The sequence below is a fragment of the Panthera leo genome, chromosome F3 (genome assembly GCF_018350215.1).
Source record: "Panthera leo isolate Ple1 chromosome F3, P.leo_Ple1_pat1.1, whole genome shotgun sequence".
In the NCBI taxonomy this organism is placed as follows: Eukaryota; Metazoa; Chordata; class Mammalia; order Carnivora; family Felidae; genus Panthera; species Panthera leo.
Genome location: NC_056696.1, coordinates 42,659,239 through 42,681,026, shown reverse-complemented (window position 1 = coordinate 42,681,026; position 21,788 = coordinate 42,659,239). Strand labels below are relative to the sequence as shown.

The 21,788-nt window shown below is 57.6% G+C and overlaps 1 protein-coding gene and 1 long non-coding RNA gene across 5 annotated transcripts; one reads left to right on the top strand and one right to left on the bottom strand.

Moving 5' to 3' along the window:
- The first annotated feature begins 506 nt into the window (after nt 1–506).
- ETNK2 (ethanolamine kinase 2) lies at nt 507–21,483 on the top strand. Of its 4 annotated transcripts, XR_006198706.1 has the most exons (10): nt 509–935; nt 2,606–2,865; nt 5,840–5,962; nt 10,709–10,851; nt 11,679–11,762; nt 14,201–14,346; nt 15,781–15,854; nt 17,393–17,570; nt 18,833–19,013; nt 19,440–21,483. XR_006198706.1 is itself a non-coding variant. In XM_042924727.1 (8 exons), exons 1-8 carry the CDS (start codon nt 678–680, stop codon nt 16,053–16,055), a joined length of 1,152 nt encoding a protein of 383 aa, XP_042780661.1. In that variant the 5' UTR covers nt 507–677; the 3' UTR covers nt 16,056–17,010. The 4 variants fall into 4 exon arrangements, 2 of the variants coding, with proteins under 2 accessions (XP_042780661.1, XP_042780660.1); XR_006198705.1 differs by lacking the exon at nt 18,833–19,013; XM_042924727.1 differs by lacking the exons at nt 17,393–17,570; nt 18,833–19,013; nt 19,440–21,483 and adding an exon at nt 15,992–17,010 and having other exon boundaries at nt 507–935.
- LOC122211496 lies at nt 9,030–10,801 on the bottom strand. The gene is made up of 3 exons (XR_006198707.1): nt 10,699–10,801; nt 9,686–9,830; nt 9,030–9,550 (listed from the first exon to the last, which is right to left on the bottom strand). It is a non-coding gene; the product is annotated as an uncharacterized LOC122211496 (long non-coding RNA).
- Nucleotides 21,484–21,788: the final 305 nt, after the last annotated feature.

Genomic DNA, 21,788 nt, shown 5'->3' with positions numbered 1-21,788 from the left:
GGGGGAGGCTTCCTGCAGGGAAGGGCCTTTGAGATGCAGCAGGGGACTCCTTTTTCAGGGACCGCGGACAGGGACCTAGGGCACAAGTGGGCGAGTCCAAGCCGACCTCTTGGCGGCAGCCGGATCTCCATCCTCCAGGCTGGAGTAGGGGCGCAGGAAGAGGCCTTCCCAGGCCCTGCCCCAGGCTGCCCAGGGGGAGCGGCCCCCGCCGAGCCGGGAGGAAGGAGGCCGGCCACCCCGCCGGCTCAGAGGCCGGAGAGCGAGCCCCCCGGCGGCGGCGGGGCCCGGGACCCGGGTGGAGGGGAGGTGGGGCGGGCGGGGCGGGGCGAGCCAGGCCCCGCCTCCTGCGTCACGACCTCCCCGAGGGCGTCACCCCCCGCCCCGCGCCCCAGGTAGCGGCGGCCGCGGAGTCCGCGGCGGCCCGCGGGCCGGGGCGGGGGCGGGGCGGGGGGCGTTCCCGGGCCCCCGCCCCGCGCGGCCCGCCGCCCGTGATGATGTCACAATCGCGGCGGGCCCCGGCGTTCCCGGGTCGGCTTCGGGCGCAGATCCGAGCGGGCAGCGGGCTCCTGAGTCATGGACTTCCCTTGGCCCCTCCTCTACCACTCCCACCGCCGCGCCGGGCCCCCCGCAGGGGCTAGCGCTCGCGCGGCGGCTCCGAGGGGGTGGGGCTGCTGGGAATGGCTGTGCCCCCTTCGGCTCCTCTGCCGTGCTCGCCCTTTTACCTGAGGCGGCAGGCGCCGTGCCCGCAGTGCTCATGGGGCATGGAGGAGAAGGCGGCGGCCGGCGCGGGCTGCCGGGAGCCGCCGGGCGCCCCGAGGGCCGCCGCCGTCCCTTGCTTCGGCATATCCGTGGACCAGGACGACATCCTCCCGGGCGCCCTGCGCCTCATCCAGGAGCTGCGGCCACATTGGAAGCCCGAGCAAGTTCGGACTAAGGTAGCCGAGCGGGCGCGGGGCCGGGCTGGGGCCCTGTCGGGGATGCGTGGACGTCTGTCCGTGCATCCTTCCGGGTGGCGCTTCCAGGGGCGCGCGGCTGCTGCGCAGGGCAGGGTTGCAATGGTGGTCCGGGCATGTATTTTGCTCCGTCTGTTCTGGTCCCTAAGCAGAGCCAGGCTCCCACCTCCCTCGGTCCCCACGCACACACACCCCCCCCCCACACCCCTCCTCCCGGGGCTCGCGGGCTGCCGGAGGTCCACCTGCCCACCGTCAGCGTGCTGCGCGCGAGGGCCCCACCCCCTGTCGCCGCGCGCGGGTGCCCCTCGCTGCCCAGAGGAGCGCGCGCGGCCGGCACTGAAACCTGAGGAGGCAGGAACTTTTAAGGGACACCCCCCCACAACCCCCCCCCACACCCCCACCCCACACAAACACACATCCCTGCCCCTTCTCCACCCGGCGGTGGGAGCAAAGTCTCCAGGTTCTGAGCGGTTCCTGCCGGTCCCTGGAGCCACCGTGCAGAATCTGGCTAGCCCGGAGCCCCCAGGGCCCCAGGCTCCGGCTCAGCACCCCCGCACAGGGCGCCTCCCCACCCCCAGCTGGGCACATTCTCAGGGACACAGATGTGGGCAGAGCTTCCCACTGAGGAGCCTCAGGCAGACTCCCCAGCTGATCTGCATCCTCTGAAGAGTCTTCACCTGCCCACCCTCCCTCAGGCCCTCTGGGAGCTGCCTGTGGCGGGAGGAAGGCGTCCTGAGCGGGGCACCTGCAGCCAGTGCTGGAGGGGCAGGTCTTCCGGATGCGGAAAGGCCAGGATCCCAGACCAGCTGCAGAGGCTGACACCTCTTGGGGGAAGGGATGGGTGGGTAGCATTTTCAAAATAAAAGACCCACAAGCCACCAGGTACGTCCCAGGTGAATTCCAGCACAGGTTGAACAGGCTACCAGCCAGTCCCTCTTCTCCCTGCGCCTCACTTTCCCCACCTAGAATTGGTTCACGTGTCCTCTAAAGCCCCATAAATTCCATGGTTCATTCCTTCTTGTCACCCTACCCGAGAGTCTGTTCTCCCCAGCCCACGGCCTACCGTCTTTCCTGGTTTGGAGCTCAGAGGCCCCAAGGAGCTCTGACCACCAAAGCCCTGGGGTGGGTATGGGTGCCAACTTCAGTACCTCCCGTGCCTCCGCTGCTGGATGGGGTGAGAGCAGCAGACAGCCCTCCGCCTGGCAGAGAGGCAGCCGGGTCGGAATGTACTCATCCCGGGCAGCTCCCGACCCTCCCTGGCCACATTCTGGTCCACGGGGGTTTCTTTCAGGGATGGGGGAGTAAATAGGGGGAGGGGGCTTCTACCCACCAAGGAGTGTGGGAGTTCCTCCACTGCCAAATCCCATCCGCTAGAGGCAGACCCAGGAGAAGTGAGGCGGCCTGGGTTTTGTTTTTTGGTTTTGTTCTCGAACTCTTAAGTGTACCCCAAGCACCGAGGACAGAGTAAAGCATCAGGAACAGAAGGAACAATGCTGAGCTCTTGCTTGAGTGAGAGGGCCGAAGGATGGGGGCTTCTGTGCAGCTGTGCTCGGCATTCACATCATTCAAATGAGCACCTGGGCTGGGGAGCCGTGGGGCAAGCGCAGAGACCCTGCCCCATGCACCCTTGCGCTCCCCTCTCCCCCTGCTAGCGCTTCACCGATGGCATCACCAACAAGCTGGTGGCCTGCTACGTGGAGGAGGACATGGGGGACTGTGTGCTGGTCCGGGTGTACGGGGAGCGGACGGAGCTGCTGGTGGACCGGGAGAATGAGGTCAGGAACTTCCAGCTGCTGCGAGCACATGGCTGCGCCCCCAAACTCTACTGCACCTTCCAGAACGGGCTGTGCTACGAGTACATGCGGGGCATGGCCCTGGGGCCCGAGCACATCCGGGAGCCTCGGCTCTTCAGGTGAGAAGGTTGCCCCCGGGTACCCTTCATTTCTACTATTCCTCACGCCTTGGGCTTTGAAATCCTTGGCCAGCTTCCTTGGTGTGGAGGGGAGTCTGTGATTGAGTCATAAGGTCTGTGAACTTCCTGAAACTGCAAAATGGGTGCGCGTTTTTGTGCATCGCTCTGCAGAGAGGGGCGGTAGCTTTGCATGGATTTTCGCTGGTGACTGCTTCTTGGGGGCGGCAAGTGAGAATTTGGTGAACCTGGGACCAAAGGACCTGGTTCCCTAAGTGCAGCAGGGCTCTGCTTCCTGACCTCATGCCTCAGCTCTCTGCCCACCCCATGTCTGACCTGGAAACATCTTGGAGCCTTGGAAATGAAATCTGAGCCAAATCCCCAGAGCGCCCAGGGTTTCCTGCCCCTCCCCTCCTGCCAGGGGCTCAGGCATGCTAGGAGAATGGGCCGTATCCAGGGTGAGCCTGGTTTAGCAGCCCAGAGAGACACCATCCCTCCCCTAGTCTGAGCTTCTACCGGGTTCCCTGACAGAGCGGGAACGCAGATTTGGGAAGCTGCCGAGGTTTCCTTACAGAGGCTCACAAGAACCCTTGACCCCCTGGGAGCCTCTCCCATTAAATGGCTGCATGTGTAGGGCCCAGGAAATGGACTTAACCTTCAAGGCCCGTGGATGCCTCTGTAGGGTCTGGAAGGGGAGAGAACCAAGGAGGAGCCCATAGTGCCTTTTCTCTCCTCTAACCATTCTGGGCGGGGATGTGAGGCAGTATCCACCTTCCTCCCCCCCTGTGCCACACCCGCGTGCAGAGAGCTCAGACTACGGCAAGGTCCCAGGCAGGGTGAGGTTGACTCCTGATACTGGGGACAGCAGCACATCACAGAGGTCTGCCTGGGATCTCTGAGATGAGTCCCGTCCCACCCAAAGGGAAGGAGCCTTCCAAATACCAAGGGGGAAACAATAAAAACCCACCTAGGGACTAGACCAAGAAGTTTCTTTGCTTTCTCACCTGTTACCCAGTTAACCCCAAGTAAGCGCACCTGGCCCTATTTGCGGAGAACCCCTGGCAGGCCCTCAAGGGACTTAGAAGGGACTCTGAGATGCCTTCCCCTCCAGTGCTCACTGCCTCTGGGGCTGGTCAGGCCCTGGGATATTTACATCCCGGTGTATGTTATATCTATATGTGTACGTGTCTGTCTGTCTGTAGGTAGGGGGACATACAGACCTGCACAGTGGTCTTCTCAGGCTCCGGCTGAGCACCCGGCCTGAAGATAGGAGGTCAGAGCAGGGTGAGGGCCTGGGGAATCCTGGCCTGGCTTCTCCCACCCTATCCTCCCAGCTCTCCTTCAGTCTTGTGTCCTCACCAGATCACTCCCAGTCTCGGGCCACCTCTGTGAATCTGGTGCCGTGACTCATTCTCTCGTGGAGACAAAGATCACTGTAAGGAAGATTGAAGATGGATTTAGGTTCGGTAACAATCTTACATTTGGGAGAGAGCCAGAAATTGGGATAGGTGTAGGAGGTAGGCTCTTCCTTGATGATTTTCCAATCTTTCTAGAGTGAAGGTGGATATCTGAGGAAGAGGCAAAGAGGGAAAGGCCTTTGGGAGCCACTTCCCCATGTTCTCCTGAACCCCCACCTCCTAACCTCTGCCTGCTGGGGCTTTGCAGCATAAAAATGCTGAGTGTTGAGGTTACTCTCATTGCTTCTCCAGACAACAGCCCTATTGATATTCAAGGAAAGGCTCTGTTCAGGCTCTAGTCGGAATCTTCCTTTGGGAAGGGAAGGCTAGGGTCTCAGGTCTGTTTCCCTGCCTTGCCTAAACCCTGGCCGGCTCCCTCCTGCCCCAGGGCCTCTAGCCTCTGAAAGCACAGCCTTCATCTCTCACCCACCCGGTGGCTGCCACGCCCCCTGCCCCCTCCACCCTTTAGGAGGTGGGAGCCTTGGGGGCTTCCGGAGGAGCCCCTAGACTGCCCTGTTATCCTGTTGGGTGATGGCCTGCCCCTTCCCAGGACCTGGCAAGGGGAGGGGTGTCCCTGGAATAGCTCAGTAACAAGGTTTCAAACAGCCAATGCCTTTGTTGTCTTTCCCAGTGATTATTATTCGAGCAACAGGCAGAGGCGAAGGAAGCTTGAATGTTGGAGGCTTGGCAGCCGGGTGGGGGGTGGGGCTCCAGAAGGGAGAGCTGGCAGAGGACTGGGGGAGCCCAGCTGGGATGCAGGGCCTCAGACGCTGGGGTCCTTATCAAGGCCCTCCCTCTCTGACCGGTCAGTCTTCCATCCACCCCCACCCTCTCCCAGCAGCCTTCCCTACCGCCCCCTCCTTCTTTCCCGGGACCTTGGATAATGTCCACAGGAGAACTTGAAAATAGAACGCTGGTTTGTTTTGCGTCCTTGGCACCCGGCCGCCAGCATCAACTCCCTGCCGCAGAGGAAGGGGCTGCCCTGGGCCGGCCTGCTCCCCTCCCCACCTTGGCCAGGCTGATAAGAGGCAGCCATTTCTTCCCTGCCTGGCATCACCACCCCCTGATCCCTCGGTGCCCTGCATTCACCTCCCCTCCCCCTCCCAGGGCATGGATCAGAGTCCAAGGAGGGAGGAGGGCCACTCCCCCCATCCCCAGGTGACCCCTCTGTCCCCAGGGGTTGCTGTGGGTACGTGACCCTGGGGGGGGGGGGGGTGGGCAGGGTCATTGACCTGTGGCCGATGGCCCAGTGTTTTGCCTTCCTGCTCCCTGAAGCAGCCCCAGCTCTGGTTCTGGAAAGGGTGCTGCCGGGCCAAAGGCCTTATCTCCTTTTCATGCCTTCTGCCCAGACTTGCCTTCTGCGGGAGCAAAAGCCCCTAAAGGATCTGTGATAGTTCCATACTCGGCCCTCTGGCTAGCCCCACCATGGACCCTGGAGGCCCCCTTTCTGGTCAGGAGGGGCTGAGCTGGGATGGGCTTGCCCCATGCTGATACTGTACCCTTCCTGTTTTCTGCTGCAGGCTAATCGCCTTAGAAATGGCAAAGATTCACACCATCCACGCCAACGGAAGCCTGCCCAAGCCCACCCTCTGGCACAAGATGCACAATTATTTCACCCTCGTGAAGAACGAGATCAACCCCAGGTACAAAGAGCTGGGAGGGTTCGAGGCTGCTTCTGTCTCTGCCGCCTTAATGCAATCCCGCCTCCGTTCTTTAGGCTCCATCCGACCCCACCAGGAGGTTGAGGGGCTTCAGTCCTGACTGCTCTGTCTGTCTCCAAGCAGAGCTGAGCCGACTGACCGGATCTCAGGGACTCAGATCCCCAGCTTTATACCTAAGTGTTCATTTCTCCTTGAGTCTTCGGGTTGCGGTAGAGACCGGGGTTAGGGACTGTCTTCCCCTTTACTTAAAAGGAAACTGAGGCTCAGAGCTTTACCCAGTGTCAGGCTCGTCCCAGGCAGGGTTCTGTTTCCCAGCCCAGGGCCCTTTCTACCTAAGCGGACTCCTGAGCAACCAGTAGGGAGAACCCAGCCTCTGAGAACGGGGTGAGGCTGAGTTCACGATCAGTCAGAAGAACTCAGCTCATCAGTTGACAAGCCCTTGGGACATCAAGACTCCTGCTACTTGCCCGGACGCCTCTTGTCCCCGTGTGCCTCTGGGGACCCTGCTTCCCACCTTATTCAAACTGACAGCTTGTAGTGTCCTCTCTGCTCTTTCCAAGGAAGGGGTGCTCCACTCATCCCTAACATTGCCTTTCCCCAGCTAAGACAGGGTTCCCAGACAGCAAGGGAGGCTCTCTGGCCAGCAACTTGGGAGTCCTTTTAGCTTCCAGGTACCTGGCTCCCCAACATACCCTCGAGTGCTGGAGTAGGCATGGGGAGTTGGAGAGAAGAGTGTCCCCCCTGCCCCCTCCAGGAAAAGGCAGTAGTGAGTCTCTGATCCCTCCATGTTCCCTGCTGGGTTGAACATCACTCTTGTTCTAGAGGTTCATGGGAGTAGAGTACAGAAGAGGTTTGGGGGGAAGGTATCTCCTTCCCTCCTCTAAGATGACAAGACAATAATTAACTCTATCCCGATCATGTGTCACACACACACACACACACGCACGCACACACGCACGATTTTATCTGGATCCTCCCATTTAATGATTATCAAGCACTGCTTTAGGACTATTTGTTCAGGATGGCCCACGTTCAGACCTTCTATGCCAAATGTTATCACTGGGACAAGAGTCGCCTACCCCCTTAGGACTGAAACAGCACATGGAGAGCAGGATCCTGGGGTGTCTAAGTCAACAGGACCCTCTGATCATGTAACCCACCACTTTCATCTGACAGATGGAAAAACTGAGGTCTGGAGAAGGGGATGGGGCTTGTCCAAGGTCAGTGGCAGCTCAAGGGCTAGAGTCCAGGTTGGGTGCTCGGGCATGACCCTCGCCACCTCAGCTTCCTTTGACTGTACTGTCACCGTGTAACCTTCAGGGGTGACCTTGTTGGGAGCAGGGTGGTCCCTGGAGAAGAACTGACCAACTACCTTTGCTCTTGTCGTACCTTCGACCTTGGGCAAATCAAGTTGTTTAACTTCTCAGAGCCTCTTTTGGGGACGGTGCCTGCCCTAAACTGCCTGACCTATCCCACATGGGTAGTACTGAGCAGTGACCTGGACAAGACAGAGCTCTTGAGTTCCAGTCACAGGGTAATAACCCAGGTTTAGTCCTGCATTTCCCAAACGCTGACTGGGATTTTAAAACAACGAAAACCATGGCTGTGACATTGGCCCTGCCCTCAAGGAGCTTAGGAACCTTAGGAAGGAGCAAGGGTGCATAGGACCTGCCTGTGCATAGCTACCAAAGAAGGCCGGGTGTATGATGCGTGCGGGGGTGGGAGAACCGGGGCAAGTTTTCTCGGCAGAGGTAGCGGGCAGAGTTGGGAAGGGAGGTCACTCGGGCTGGAGGAGATGGAGAAATATGCTTGGCTCATGGGTGACGAGTGGCTGAGGGTGGTTGGAGCAGGCCTTCAGGAGGGATCGGGAAGGGCTACGGGAGGCGGGGCTGCAGAGGTGGGTTGGAGCTAGACTGGAAGGGCCCTTCCATGCCAGGTTCAGGAGCCAGGATATCATTTAGCAGCAGGAAGTCATTGAGCCAGGGACCACGACTGTGGTTTAGGAAGAAAGCCCTCCTGCGTTGTAAAGGACAGCATCAGGTGGGATTTGGGGAAGCGGGGATAGGGACTTGAGGGGGGCGGCCAGCTCGGGGAGTGTTGAAACTGAATGGGCAAGATCTGGAACTAGGGCTCCCCACGTTTGAGCATAGCATTCCCCTGGGCGCTGGCTAAGCGCAGGTTCCTGGCCCTGGCTGACCTTGGTGATTGGCTGGGAGGTCTTGCGTTAGACCCTAGAATCCTGCCTTTGCCAGGTTCCTCGGGTGATTCTGAGGCAGGGGACCAAGGAACCACATTTTTAGGAACATTGCCCTGGGGCAGCTTCATGGTGGGGAGGGGGGATGGAAAATGGGGGGTGAGTCAGAGACTTGGAATAGATTTGGTAGCCTTGGTATTTGGTTGGGCATAGAGGTGTCTGGGGTGGCTGGGACAATGGGGGCGGCAGTCATTGCTTTGGGGGCATCAGGAGGAGATTTGGATGGGCTGAGTGCTATCAGGGCAGAGGTGATGGGCCAGGAAGCTCCAGCATATAGCCTACTGTGGGTACGTTTCCCCCCCTGGATCCTGAAAGCTGAGGACACTTGGCAGGGAGCAGTTTTTTCATCAGGAGGAACCCCCAGGCTTCCCTGGGGGCCCTGCAGCCCCTGCATCCCCCTCCTGCTGCCTCTAGGGGACAGTCTGCCTGAGGTGTGATGGTTTCTGTGATGCGCTGGTCGTTACTATTCTGCCAACCACACAGCCTTGAGAGAGTCTAATGGTGTCCGGGCTGAAGGTAGCAAAGCTAGCGGAGTTTCAAGTTCTCAGGGGAGGGAAGCGGGGTGGCCAAGGGAGGCTGCCCGGGGAGATAGGAGGCCTGGATTGTTCCCACAGTAACCATCTGCGTGGCCTTGGGGTGGGTAAGGTGGGGGTCAGGCAGAGGTCAGAGCCTGGGCAGCAGGTATCTTAGATGTCAAAGATGTTTTTCAGGCTGAGACCTGGCCAAACCAAAGAAAGCCTCCTAATTCTTATCTTTAGATGGTCTTGGACCAAGGGAAAAAAATCTTAAACGGTATCTTCTTAAGGAGAGCCAAGATTGAAACGCATCTTAGGCAGACCAGTCAACACAGATAAACTCCAGTGAGGGTAAAGGAAGGCCTCCCCCAGATCACCCCCATTAACAGATTCTTCCGGCCTTTGCCGGGCCTTTGCAGAGCCTCTGACAGGGGCACCGAGGCCCTCACGGTTAGGAGGTTCGACTTGACTTTGGATCCATGGACAGGCTGGGGATTGCCTCTCTTAGGTGAGGAGGAAGAGGGTTCAGCTGTGCAAGAGACTTCTGGAAGCTGGAGAGCCTCTGTCTTTCCATGAGCCTCAGTTTCCCCATAGAGTTGGCCTAGAGGCCTAAGATCCTCTTTAGTTTTGACCTTCTTGAAGCCTGCCGTTTGTCCTTCTCCATGGGGACAGGGGGATGCCTGCTAAACGCTCTTTGCCATGTTTCAGCCTCTGGACCGGGTGAGGGAGTGACGGGGCCTCCTTTGGGAGGATCGGGAGGACGTATCCCATTCTCCTCCTCCTGCACATACTCTGGCCGCTCTGGATAAGAAAGCAAACAGGAGATACATGGAGATAGAACAGGAGATAAAACCCCAGCCTCCTCCCTTCCACCCACTGGTGGTTCTGGGGTTTCAAGGGCTGTGCTAACTATTTGGCTTTTCAGTGTGCACAGACCTGTGTGCTTCCTGGGGACCAAAGTTCAGAGCATCCCAGCACAGTGAGCCCTCACCGGTGAGGGCATGGCCTCTGTTACCAGCCGTGATCGACCCATTCGTTCACTTCTCCACGCGTGTTTCCTTCCGCAGTGGTGCGTCATGTGCTGCGGGTCGGGGCAGGGCACAGAGGAGGGGTGACCTCCGTCATCTCTGTTCCCGCCCTCAAGTTGCCCACGAATGCACAGTCTGGCCTGGGTCGAGGAAACACACGCTCGTACTTCAAGGCGGAAGGGACGAGTCACTGGGGAGCTACAGAGCGAGTGCTGGGTTGAAAGGCCCTAATGTTCCCTTGGTCTCAGAGGAGTGAGCCCAAGATGCAGTTCGTTTGCTTTCTTAAGTGGGCCTGAGTGGTCTCTCTCTGAGCTGAGTAGCTAGGCTTTATGAGCTCTCTGGTCCTTTCCCCCTGTGACACCAGCCGCTGGAGAGGGAGGGGGACATACCAGGGCATACCTCTGCCTCCTCTAATGCCAGTGGGCCAGCCTCTCCACAGGGCCTTGTGACGCCTCCACAGACCGTCTAGTTTTAGGGAGCTACACCTTCCTCTAGGAATCTTCTAGCACGCTAAGACAGGCCTGTTTGCAGCTCTCCCCTCTGCCCTTGTTGTCTTAGTCTGGAATCATTGGATGTGGACGCTCATTCTCCCCTCCTGTCCTCTCTCTCTGCCTCCTTCCTTACCTTCCTATCCCTTCCACAAAGTAGCAGGGATGCCGTGGGCTCAGGCACATCTATGCTTTGCGAAATGTTCTTATGCCCATGTTTTAATAAGCTTCTTAGGGTAACTACAGGAAGTCAGGAGATCAGGAAGCCCTAGTGCCATTTTACAGATGACAAAAGTGAGGGTCTGAAGGGTGAGCCATTTGTCCAGGGCCCCTCTGCGGTAAATGGTAGTGATAAGGCCAGAGCTCAGGGCTCTTGAGGCCAAGTACCTACCTGTCTCCTATCAGCCCTCCCCTCACCGGCCACCTTTCTTACCACTGCCCAGCCTTTCTGCAGATGTCCCCACGGTGGAGGTGTTGGAACGGGAGCTGGCCTGGCTGAAGGAGCACCTGTCCCAGTTGGATTCCCCTGTGGTGTTTTGTCACAATGACCTGCTCTGCAAGAACATCATCTATGACAGCACCAAAGGTACAGTTCTCTGGGTCTGTTTGGACAGCAGCAGGGCTCAGGCTGATCGATCAGCCGCCTTCGAGGTTCTGTTCCTCAGACTGGCACTTGGACAAGCAAAAGGAGACCTTCTAGTTTAGATCTCAAGGTGATCTAAGAAAAGGGGGCGCCTGGATGGCTCTGTCGGTTAAGCATCTGACTTCGGCTCAGGTCATTGTCTTGTGGTTCGTGGGTTTGAGCCCCGCATCGGGCTCTCTGCTGTTAGCAAAGAGCCCACTTGGGATCCTCTGTCCCCGCCTCTCTCTGCCCCTCCCCCACTCATGCTCTTTCTCCCTCAAAAATAAATATTTAAAAAAAAAAAAAGGAAAACAAGAAATTTCCTCTTAGAAACCTCTGCCAAAAAAAGAACTCAAAATCCTGGTTTGCAGAGGTCCTCAGTGTTAGGACACCTGAGCTATTCCTTCTGACCACATTTTGGGGTTCCAAGGACCTCTTGGATGGCCCAAACCTTCATGGAGCCAGAACTTTCCTGTGTTCCTAATGAGCGCTCCACCCCTAGGAAGTACTTACCTTTATTTCTGGCCCTTAGCCATGCTGAGGACAGATGCCTTTAGATGAGCAGAGCGTGAGGGTCCCCCTGTGTGAGAGGGACAGCCAGAGGTAGGGGGAGGGCAGATGGACAAAGAAACAGCTTAGAAGATTACCGCCGAGGAGGGTGTGTTAGGCCGGGTTGCTGCAGAGGCCAGCGAGAGTCAGTGGGTGCATTCCAGAGGCCCGTGGAAACGTGCCCTGGCCCTGTTTCCCTGTCTCCTGGGACCAACTTTTATTGCCTCTCTTCTACCTTGTAGGCCATGTACGGTTCATTGACTATGAATACGCCGGCTACAACTACCAAGCTTTTGACATTGGCAACCATTTCAATGAGTTTGCAGGTAAGAAGGGTATTAATTACCATTTGGTCTTTGTCCAAGTTGCCTTCCTTATGAAGGAAGGCCAGGTCCAGGGTGAGCATGAGACGGGGGGTTGTGTACTTGCTGGGTGGAGGCTTAACAGCCCCTGTCCTCCCAAATCTCACAACCCATCTGGGGGAGGGCCTGGAGGGAGCTCCAGATCTCATGGTGGGGGCCAGACCCACATACACAGAGCAGAGCCCTGCTAGCCCATATGGCAGTTTGGTACAAATCAGGAAAATGTGCCCTCTGTGGGATCCCTGAGGAGACTCGGCTTGGCGTGTGAGTTAGAAAAAAACCCCGGGGCACGTTGCTGGCTCAGTCAGTGGAGCGCGTGGCTCTGGATTTCGGGGTTGTGAGTTTGAGCCCCACGTTGGGTGTAGAGGATTACTTAAAAAATTTTTTTTAATCTTAAAAAAAAAAAACCAAAATAAACAACTCCTTCCTCTGGGCAGACACAGCCCATGCCAGCTGGGCCAGCACAGGACAACCATAGTCTCTGCTTGCCTCCCTGCCCAAGCTTCCTGTTGCACAATTGTGAATAAGGATCCCGCTTGTGGATAAGGAACAGAATAAGCTAGTGGCCTGATGAGAATAATCTAGGTGGAACTAGTTAAAAGTATACACTCTGCCACTTGACTGTCCAAGTTCAAAGCCTAGCTTTGTTGCTTGCCCGCTGTGTGGTCCTTGGGCAGGTTACTTACCTTCTCTGTGCCTCTGTAAGGTGGAGATATTATTAGTGCCTGCTTCGTAGCATGTGTGAGATACACACACGAGTGTAGCACATGCTAAGCATCATATTGGCATCGGCTGCTGATGTCAGGCAGGGAGGCCTTCCGGCGGCGAAGGGAGACCGGCACAGGAATGGAGGACAGGGGCGGGGGGTGTTTCGTAGGGGTGGCCGATTGTTCAGTAAAGGCACAGTGTGTACAATCGCATCATTTGTGTAAAGGGAGCGGGGTAGGTTTTGCCAGCTTGAGGGCTTAATGGTTAAACAGTTTGGGGCTAAAGAGGCAACTCGTGGATGGAGCTTGGGCCCTGGGGCTGGAGGGACATCACCAGGCTGACAGTGTGGGATGCATGGTGTGCTCAGCCCCTGTGGCTTAGGACAGGTGAGGCACACCCAGGCCAGCTGTAAAGCTGCCACCTGGCCCAGCCTCAGCCACTCCCGGGCCCAATCCTGGCCAACCGTGTCCCTTCAATAACCTCAGGTGACCAGGTCTGTCAAGCTCTGATTGCACCTGAGGCTGTGACTCCCTGGGGTGGCCACCGGCTGCATCTGGGAACCCAAGGGACCAGGGGGCCTCAGCTGGGCAGAGCAGCTAGGCTGTGGGGTGTGGCACAGAGCAGAGGCTGGCACCGGCAGGGCCCTGGGCCTGTGAGTGTTCGGCTGCCAGACCCACTGGCCTTTCCAGAGGGCGATCTCTTAAGCATTTTAAGCCCTCCTCACCCACCACACAGAGCAAAGTCCAGCTGGAATTTCTCCAAAGGGACAGATTGCATCCTGCTCCCAAGTTGAGAATGAAGGAGGCAGATCCTAGCATGGGGGAAGGAGGAGGGCGGGGAAGGAGACTGGGAGCCGGGCGGGGAGCTCCTGGGCTCTTGGGAGCAGGGAGACCCAGTACTGAAAGTAGGAGAGAAGAGTTGCAACCCTGAATTCACCTCTAACCGGCTCTGTGACCCGGCGCAGGTTTCTTCTCTCTGGGCCTTAGTTTCTACAACTGTGCAAGGAGCTTCTTTTCCAGCCATACTCTCGGGGCCCCAGAGGCTTTGTTTCTCCAGGAATAGGAGAGAAGCTTGGGAAAGACAAGAAGGAAAGGAGAGGGAGGAAGAGACCATGGGGAAGGTGGCCCGGGCCTGGTCCTGTCTTAAACGAACCGCCGCTTTCTGTCCCAGCTCTGAAGCCAAGGCCTCTGCCACCGTGCCCAGGATATGGCTGGTGCGGATCTGGCTGGCAGCTTGAGGCCTCAAGGGCAGGACCGGAAGGAATCGAAGCCATCTGGTTCCAAGCCCGGATGCATTTCCGAATCCTCTGGAGAATTGGGGTGGGGGGGGGGGTGGGTAGAGATGCCTGGGAATCTGTTTCTACCAAGCTCTCTAGGTGATGTTTTTAGGTGGCCAGGTCAGCACTGGTGTAGGAAGCAGCGTCTGAGACGCCTAAAAGGAAGGGGCCTAGGCTGTCTTGGGTGGGGATGGGGGGGGTTCCCCGGCCCACCCAAGACGGTGTCTCTGTGCTTTCCTCCAGCCCACGGAAAGCTGCACACATTAGCCAAGTTCGGTGGTCGAGAGGCCGTCTTCCTGGGCACAGCCCCTCGGGGCAAAGCACATGGAGGTGCTGAGGGGAGCAGGGAGCATCTGAGCTGGAGGACCCCCAGGTGGGCCCATCCCCCAGCAACCGCCTGCGGCCCCTTCCCCATCAGGTGTGAATGAGGTCGATTACTGCCGGTACCCTGGGCGGGACACCCAGCTGCAGTGGCTGAGCTACTACCTACAGGCTCAAAAGGGGATGGCCGTGACCCCCAGGGAGGTGGAGAGGCTCTATGTGCAAGTCAACAAGTTTGCCCTGGTGAGTGCCTGAGCCCGGAAGAGGGCAGGGGAGGGAGGGGCCCACCCTCGGTTCCCACCCTGTCACAGCCTGTGGCGGAGGAGGCAGAGCCCGGGGTTCGGTGTGAGGTCCTGGGGCCCCAGCATATGATCCCGAACCCCACCTAGACGCCCTCTTGGGCATCCCCATCTTACCGAGATGCCCTGTCCCCTGCTTTTCCCTACCCCATCAGGTCTTTCTCTTCTTCCTAAGGAAAGACTTCCAAGAAAGATCCCAGCTTCCTATTTCAGCAGTTCTCTTTTGGAGAAGTAGTTCTCTCTAGCCTTTCATGCTGCAGTTAAATGCTTGTTTTTTTTTTTTTTTTTTTCTTTGCCTTTGGAGAAGATAAGGAATGTCAGTTCTAATCCTCCTTATGAACTACCTCTGCTGACTCAGAACTCTGTGTAAGCCTCTCCCATCAGGCTCTTCCTGCTCACACGGTACTGAGCTGATGTTGAGTGGCATTTATCCAGGGTACCGGGTCTCCGTGGCGTGTGTCCAGGGGATTGCCAGCTAGGCTTAGTAACGCCAGCCATTGCATAAGCAAGAAGACAAGCCCACTGCTCCGGGTTTCCTAATACCTCAGTGGTGCTTAAGTAGAATCTTACCTGTCATTTTGGATTGCCTCCTGTTTCCCTCGTTGGCACAAAACTGATTCTCCATCAGGTTCTTCCTCTGAACTCTTCCACTTAGGCCTTTCTCTTGCTACCATTTTTTAGTAATCATTTGTACTTGGTAATTAGTCTGTAACCATGGAAGGTCCTGCAAAGCGGAGGGAGGGGCTATATAGCCAACCCCAGAGTACATGGGGTGGGGGTAGGGGGCCCTGGCCTGGGATAGTAATGTCACTGCTGTGGCCTGGCCCCGAGGGTGCTTCTGGCCCTGGGGAGAGCAGTCGAATGCTTAGTCAAAGCCCAGACACAGGACTTGCTGCTCACACATCACTCCTTTTCCAACCCAACCCACCTCCTGACAGAAGAGGGAAAGGGGTGAAGGACCGTTAAGGGGGTCTTTCCTGATGATCACGGGACTGGGCCTGTGATCTGGTGCAGGGGTTCATTTCATCCTGGATACCTTGGCCTTGAAGACCCCAGGAGACTCCCCTGGGCAGGGAAGAAGCCAAGGGTGGCGTTGTCCAGGCTGGGGGACAAGCGAGGGCCCTGGAAGCACCACCCTGCCGACCCCTTCCTGGGGCGGTAGAATCGACTCCACCTTTTTCCCAAGGGTGCGAAGCCCCCAAATGCTGTCCAGTGACCTGACCTCCAAGATTTTCCCCTGACCTGTGCTGGGGAGACCCCATCGTGTCTCCGCCAGCAGCCTACTTCCGTGTCTTCCAGAGTGACTTTCCTCTAGCTGCGTGGGGTCCGTTACAGCAGTGGGTGATTGCCCTGCTGACTGACTCTGGTCTGTTTCCAGGCGTCTCACTTCTTCTGGGCACTCTGGGCCCTCATCCAGAACCAGTTCTCCACCATCGACTTTGATTTCCTCAGGTGAGTGCAGGGGCCAAGTTGGGGCGGCAGAGAGTGGGGGGAAAGGAAAAGCTTGAGCCGAGGGCGTGGGGGCAGAGAACAGGCCAGAGAGCATCCAAAGTCCCGTCCTCCGGTCTGCTAACTTGCTCCCATTCCAGCCAGCCCGTAGCCGGTGAGGTCACCACTCTAGGGGAAACACGTGAGCCGAGAGTACCGCTCTGAAAGTGGAAGTTCTCGAACCCTCCCCTCGTGCCTGGTAGGAGACCGCTTTTCCTACTACATCCTACGACCTCTTTTACTGCCCCTGCTCTCCTGCCAGCACTCGTAGCCACGGGGCCTGGTGGTGAATGGAACTGTCCATTCTGTGACAGAGGAGACAGAGTTCCAGAGAGTGGAGGTGGCTCAGTGAGGTCACTCAGGGTTTAGCGCTTATTGTGTGGGCTGTCAGACCTCCTTCCGTGATGTATTGGGGTCTGCACTGAAACCATACTTGGATATTGACCGCTGGCTCCACCGTGTAAGGTACAGATGTCCCTAAGGACCGGGAGTCCTTTTTGTCCTCCATTCTGGTCCAGTCTTCTTGCCCTTTCCTCCCCCCACCTGGCTTCACAGTGTGCACAACAATTAGAGAAATGCAAAGCACAGCCACCGTGAGCTGTCACCTCACGCCCGTCAGGACAGCTGCTCACAAACAGTGTTGGTGAGAACGCAGAAAATTGGAACCCTTGGGCACTGCTGGGGGGGGAACGTAAAACCGTGCAGCTGCTGGAGAAAACCATGCTGTGCTTCCTTAAAACGTTAAAAATAGAGTTCCTGTGCAATCCAGCGTTCTCACCGCTGGGTACGTGGCCAGAATGGAAAGCAGGGTGTCAAAGAGATACCTGCACGCCCATGTCGATAGCATTGTTCACAACAGCCAGGAGGCAGCCGTGGATGGCTGAGTAGATAAGCAAAATGTGGTATGCACCAACGATGGACTATTGCTCAGCCTTTTAAAGACAGGAAATCATGTCACGTGCTACAACATATGACCTTTGAGGACATGGTACTAAGTGAAACAAGCCAGTCCCCAAAAGATCGATACCGTAGGATTCCACTTTCATGAAATAACTAAATTAGGGGGCGTTCAGTCACTAGAGCCTGTGACTCTTGATCTCAGCGTTGTGTGTTCGAGCCCCACCTGTGCGGCGGAGTTTGCTTGAAATTTAAAAAAGAAACCGAGTGGAGGGGTGGTTGCCAGGGGCTGGGAGGAGGGGGATGTGGGAAGTTGCTGCTTCATGGGTACAGAGTTTCAGTTTTGCAAAACGAGAAAGTCCCAGAGATCTGTTGCATAACGATATAAGTGTACTTAACACTGCTGAACTCTTAAAAAAAAAAAATTGGGGAAGAGCAGCTCCAGTCTGATCTAAGAAGAAAAATAAAATAGTTGAAGTAAAAAAACCCAAAACATCCGTCTGCCCTGGGGTTGAGCTGGTGAGACTTCCTTGTGGTGTGAGCGCCCCCCAGTGGGGCCCAGTGGCTTTTCTTCTCACTGCAGGCTCCCTCTGGTCTCCTGGCAGGTACGCAGTGATCCGATTCCACCAGTACTTCAAGGTGAAGCCCCAGGTGTCAGCCTTGGAGATGCCAAAGTGACCAGCTTCCCCATCTCTCCCCTACCCATGCCTGGCAGGACCTGTGCTCCAGGGTTCACTTCTGCTCTGGGGTCCGCGCCCTCGGACAAGGTGGGAGAGGGGACAGGTGGGTGTCCAGGGCGAAGGCTCCGCCCCTGCCCCCAGTGGAAGCTGCTGGAGACCACATTCTTTTGTTGGGAGGGGCTGAGACGCCCCGGCTCTGGGGGGGTCCCCTACACCTTGCCAGATTGGGGGGTGGTGGGGTGGGGGGATTGGGGAAGTGCCTGTAGTCGGCGGGGGGCCTGGACCACAACCACCCCTTGGGAAGCCCAGTATTCACGGCCTCGGGCCATGCTGGAATCTGGGCTGCCTTAGATGTGTCTTTGACCTTCCTGGCTTAGGGGAAAGGGGAAGGTGGGAGGGCTCCTTTCTACCTCCAGTGCCCTGAGCCTCCGGCCCATCTCCCCCTGCATGCCCCACGTGGGAGGTGCTGAACCCAAACCAGCATCATGCCATCTCTGACGGATGGATGTACATAGCTTGGGGGGGATGGTCTAGAACTGGGTTTGACGGCTCCCCCCCAAGCCGCCTCATCTGAGATCCCTCCCTTTCTCCAAGCCAGATCCAGTCAAACAGCCCCTTCCCAGACCTCAGCCCCAGGACCCGTGCTCCCCTCCCTCACCCTTTTTGCTCTGTTGCTCGTGTTTGGTCCCTCTGCCACCCACCAGGAGGGAAGGCAAGGGAGGGGTGATGTCCTGGGGCTCCACGGCCCGGCTTTGCTTCGTGTTTGGCCCCAGGGGGTGTAGCAACGGGTGGGGTGGCCAACGGCAGCCAGCAGACTCCTGCCTTGTGCCCTCCAGGCCCTCATTTCCAAGATTTGTCTACTTTCTGTCCTAAAGTTGACCCAAGGTCTTCCCACTAGGAAATTAGTGGGCGCTAAGGGGCAGGGGCGGGGGGACCTCCAGGGCTCGCCCGGGCACACGAGGGCCTGGGTCGGAGGGGTCGTGAAGGTGCTGAGCTCATGGCCCCAGCTTCTCAACGGCCACCACCTCCTTTCTGCCCTCACGGCCTCCTGGCTCTGGCCCAAAAAGTGACTCATTTGTAAATTCTCATGGTTTTCTGCATTAAAATGGCCATTTCTGGACCACTCTGGTGTCTGAGTGCCTATGGTGAGGATCTGATGTATAGGGTATGACTAGTTCTCCTGCAGTGGGGGTCGGGGGGTGCTGCAACCTGCTTCTTCCTGGTCTTTCCACCCCGGTCTCCGTGCGCCTGGCTCACCGAGGCCTGGCTGGCTGGTTTCCCTGCTCTTCTGCCTTTGACCGTCTGGCTAGAAGCGACCCCAGGAGGGTGCTGCTACCAGGGAGCTAGGCTGTGGCTTCCTGGCAGGTGGTGGTGAAGCAGTGGAGACCCTGAAGGGGGAGCACTCAAGACTCCCTCCCGGGCCACTGCTGGCTCCTAGCTGTTGAGGGGGAAGGATGCTGTCCTGCTGGCTAGCCCGCAAGGATGATTTCTGGACCCGAGGTGTCGCTTTCTCACAAGGCCGGACGGGCGGGAGAGAAGCTCCGAGGTGAGCGGGGCTGCCCCCTCTGAGCAGCCCAGGTTGCTATGGCTGCACTCCTTCCGCGGCCCCCCAGAAGGTACCCAGTGCCCTTAAGAGTGGCAACAGCAGTGGCCGCCTGCCAGGTAGACTCTGGCTGTTTGGCTTTTGCCGACAAAAGCACTGGATGCCATGGCAACCGCTGGAGCTGAGCTGGCCCCAGCAGCTGGGGCCTTCAAGGTCACGGTGATCCAGTATGGCCGGGCCCCCAGGCATAGCCGTCCCAAGCCCAGGAAGGGTAGTCACGGAGGACGCGGGGAAGGATGTGCCCCGGCCTGGGGACCATGCCAGGGCTGGGCAGGTAGGGCCCCTGAGGGGTACCGTGGGGTCAGGTGCTCATGCACGGGGCCTTCTCGTGAACTAAACGGCAGTGCCCACCCTCCTTGTTCCTCTCAGAGCCACCTCTGGAGCTGAGGGCAGAAATAACCACTGTGAAGGCAGCTTCGTTCCCAGCCTCCTGGGGCCTTGATGTCACAGCGTTGGAGACGGTTTGCAGTGGTGAGCAGGAGCTGGCCGGGACAGGGCCCCCCGGGTACCATCCTGTGCCCCTACAGCCCTGGCCACCAGCTGCACCAAAGGACTTAAGCTGCAGGTACCATCTCACTGCCTTGGAGAAAACATCCTCATCGCTCCAGTTCTCCAGGGGAGTGGGCAGGTGGGGGGAGGGGGGAGCTCAGGACACCCCTCCCCCTCAAAGCCTGGAGTCCTGTCCTTTCACTGCCACCCCAGACTAACCAGCACCCCTGCCCCCTGGTTCCGAGGGCCAGGCTGTGGCAACTCCGGGAGGAGGGCAGGGCTCCACTCCCTCAGACCTTCCTTAGGGTCTAGCAGGAGCTCGGACCCTCGGCCTTTGTAGGAGACAGAGCAGAGGCTCACGCCCCAGCCTCCCTGGTCCTGACCAGCATCTTCTATTCCCGGCCTCCCTGCCTACCTGACCCTGTGGTGCCTCTCGGGGAGACAGGGCTCCAACCAGAGGTCTTCGTGGAGGGCTCTGTCCATCCTAAGAGGATGTGGGGCATGTGAATCCAGCAGCTGGAAAGGAGGGCAGGATAAGGGATCCTATAGTAGGAGGAGGACAGTATTGGCCTCAGTCTCCCCTAAGGCCACAGAGGACTTGGGAAGAGGGAAGGGAGACGAACTCAGGACTGGCAGGCAGGGTGTGAGAGGGAGCCAGGCTGGGAGTGTCCTGACGGACTGCCCTGATTTGGTTAGGAACACAGTGTGCGGGGTGGTGTGGACCGGAGGGTGGGAGGCCAGGATAGAGGAAGTTAAGATGATGAGCAATTCTCCCCCCTGACCGCTAGAGGGTGTCTTTCCCTGGGTGGCCAGCGAGGCTCGAGAGGACAGGGGGTTGTGAGGACAAGGAGAGGAGACCCAAAGCTCCGGGAAGGTAGGCTGGGAAAAACCAGCAAAGGCCAGTAGCCAGGACCCTCCCTAGATCAAAAGGCCAGGACTTCATTCCTTGACGGAATCAACCACATCTAACTTCTACCACCTCCCTGGTTGTGAACACACAACCTCTCTTAATCCAACCCAAATCTAACTTCCATTGGAATTGCCCTTCAGCTTTGCTGCTCCATTCCACCTTAAGGGAATTTTTGACCCTAAGAGTTGGTCTGTTTATCAATCATTATCAATATGCACTTTGAAAGTTGGTTATCAGCCCTTTGAAGTCCAATGGACTGTCCTCTTAGATACATGTTTGAAATCCTCCTTCAAAACCTGAGGTCACAGAGCCCTGAAGCACAGCACTAGCTCCCTTGCTTCATTAATCAGTATCCTGGGGGCCTCCTACATGGGAAAAGGCTCATGTGGATGGCCCGAGCCCAGGATGAGGGCCCACAGCTTTCATGAGATTTTCAAAGGGCTCCTTCTCCACAAGGGGACAAGAATTGTGGGTAAAGCTTAGCCTCGGTGTTTTCAGATGAGCATGATGAAGCCCAGAGGAGACACTGGACCCTCTGCCAAGGCCACGTGGCTACTTCTAGAGAGAACCCAAGTTTCCCTGACCCCCTGCAGTGCTCTCGCTACTGCCTTTTTTAGGATCTGGGTGGGCAATCTGTGGAGGGTCTGGCTTACCTCCTTGAGGCAGGGGCAGTGTCTTCGCAGTGCAGGCTCTGTGGGTGGTGGCAGTCACTCCAGAGGCTTGGTCTGGTCTTCCCTGGCCTCCCAGGTCCCAGGCCCGAAGCTCCCCAGTGTCGCCACAAGGGGGCAGTGGTGGCTGGGCTGGCGGCACAAGTAGAAATTCTGGACCTGGGCCAGCCTCCCTCCCTCCCCCGCACAAGGGCCAGATTCTGAAATGGTCTGTCTTTATTATGCCAACAGAAAACAAAAAAATCCCCCAAGTGTAAACAGGAGAAATGTGCTGGTTAAGTTACTCATCATTATCTTATTATTAACAAAATAAAGCACTATCTATGTTTACAGTCATAAAAAAAGAAACAGCCTGGAGAGAAGTTGGGCTGGAGGGAAAGGGGGGGGTAGGGAGAAGATGGGGGGCAGGCCCAGAATCCACATCTGCCCCTGTGGGATTTGGGGTTCCCTTCCCACCCTGATCCAAGGGCTGTTCTGGATCTTTGGAGTCAGGTGCCAGCGGGATGGGATTTTCTTAGGGAAATGACCTGTCCCAAGTGAGCAGGAGGAGCTGAGGCGAGGTCCCCAGTGTTAATAGGGGAGAGGAGAAGGCTGGTGGAGAGGCAGTCTTCCCCTCGCTGACCCCTTCCAAGAATGAGGAGCCCCCTCCCA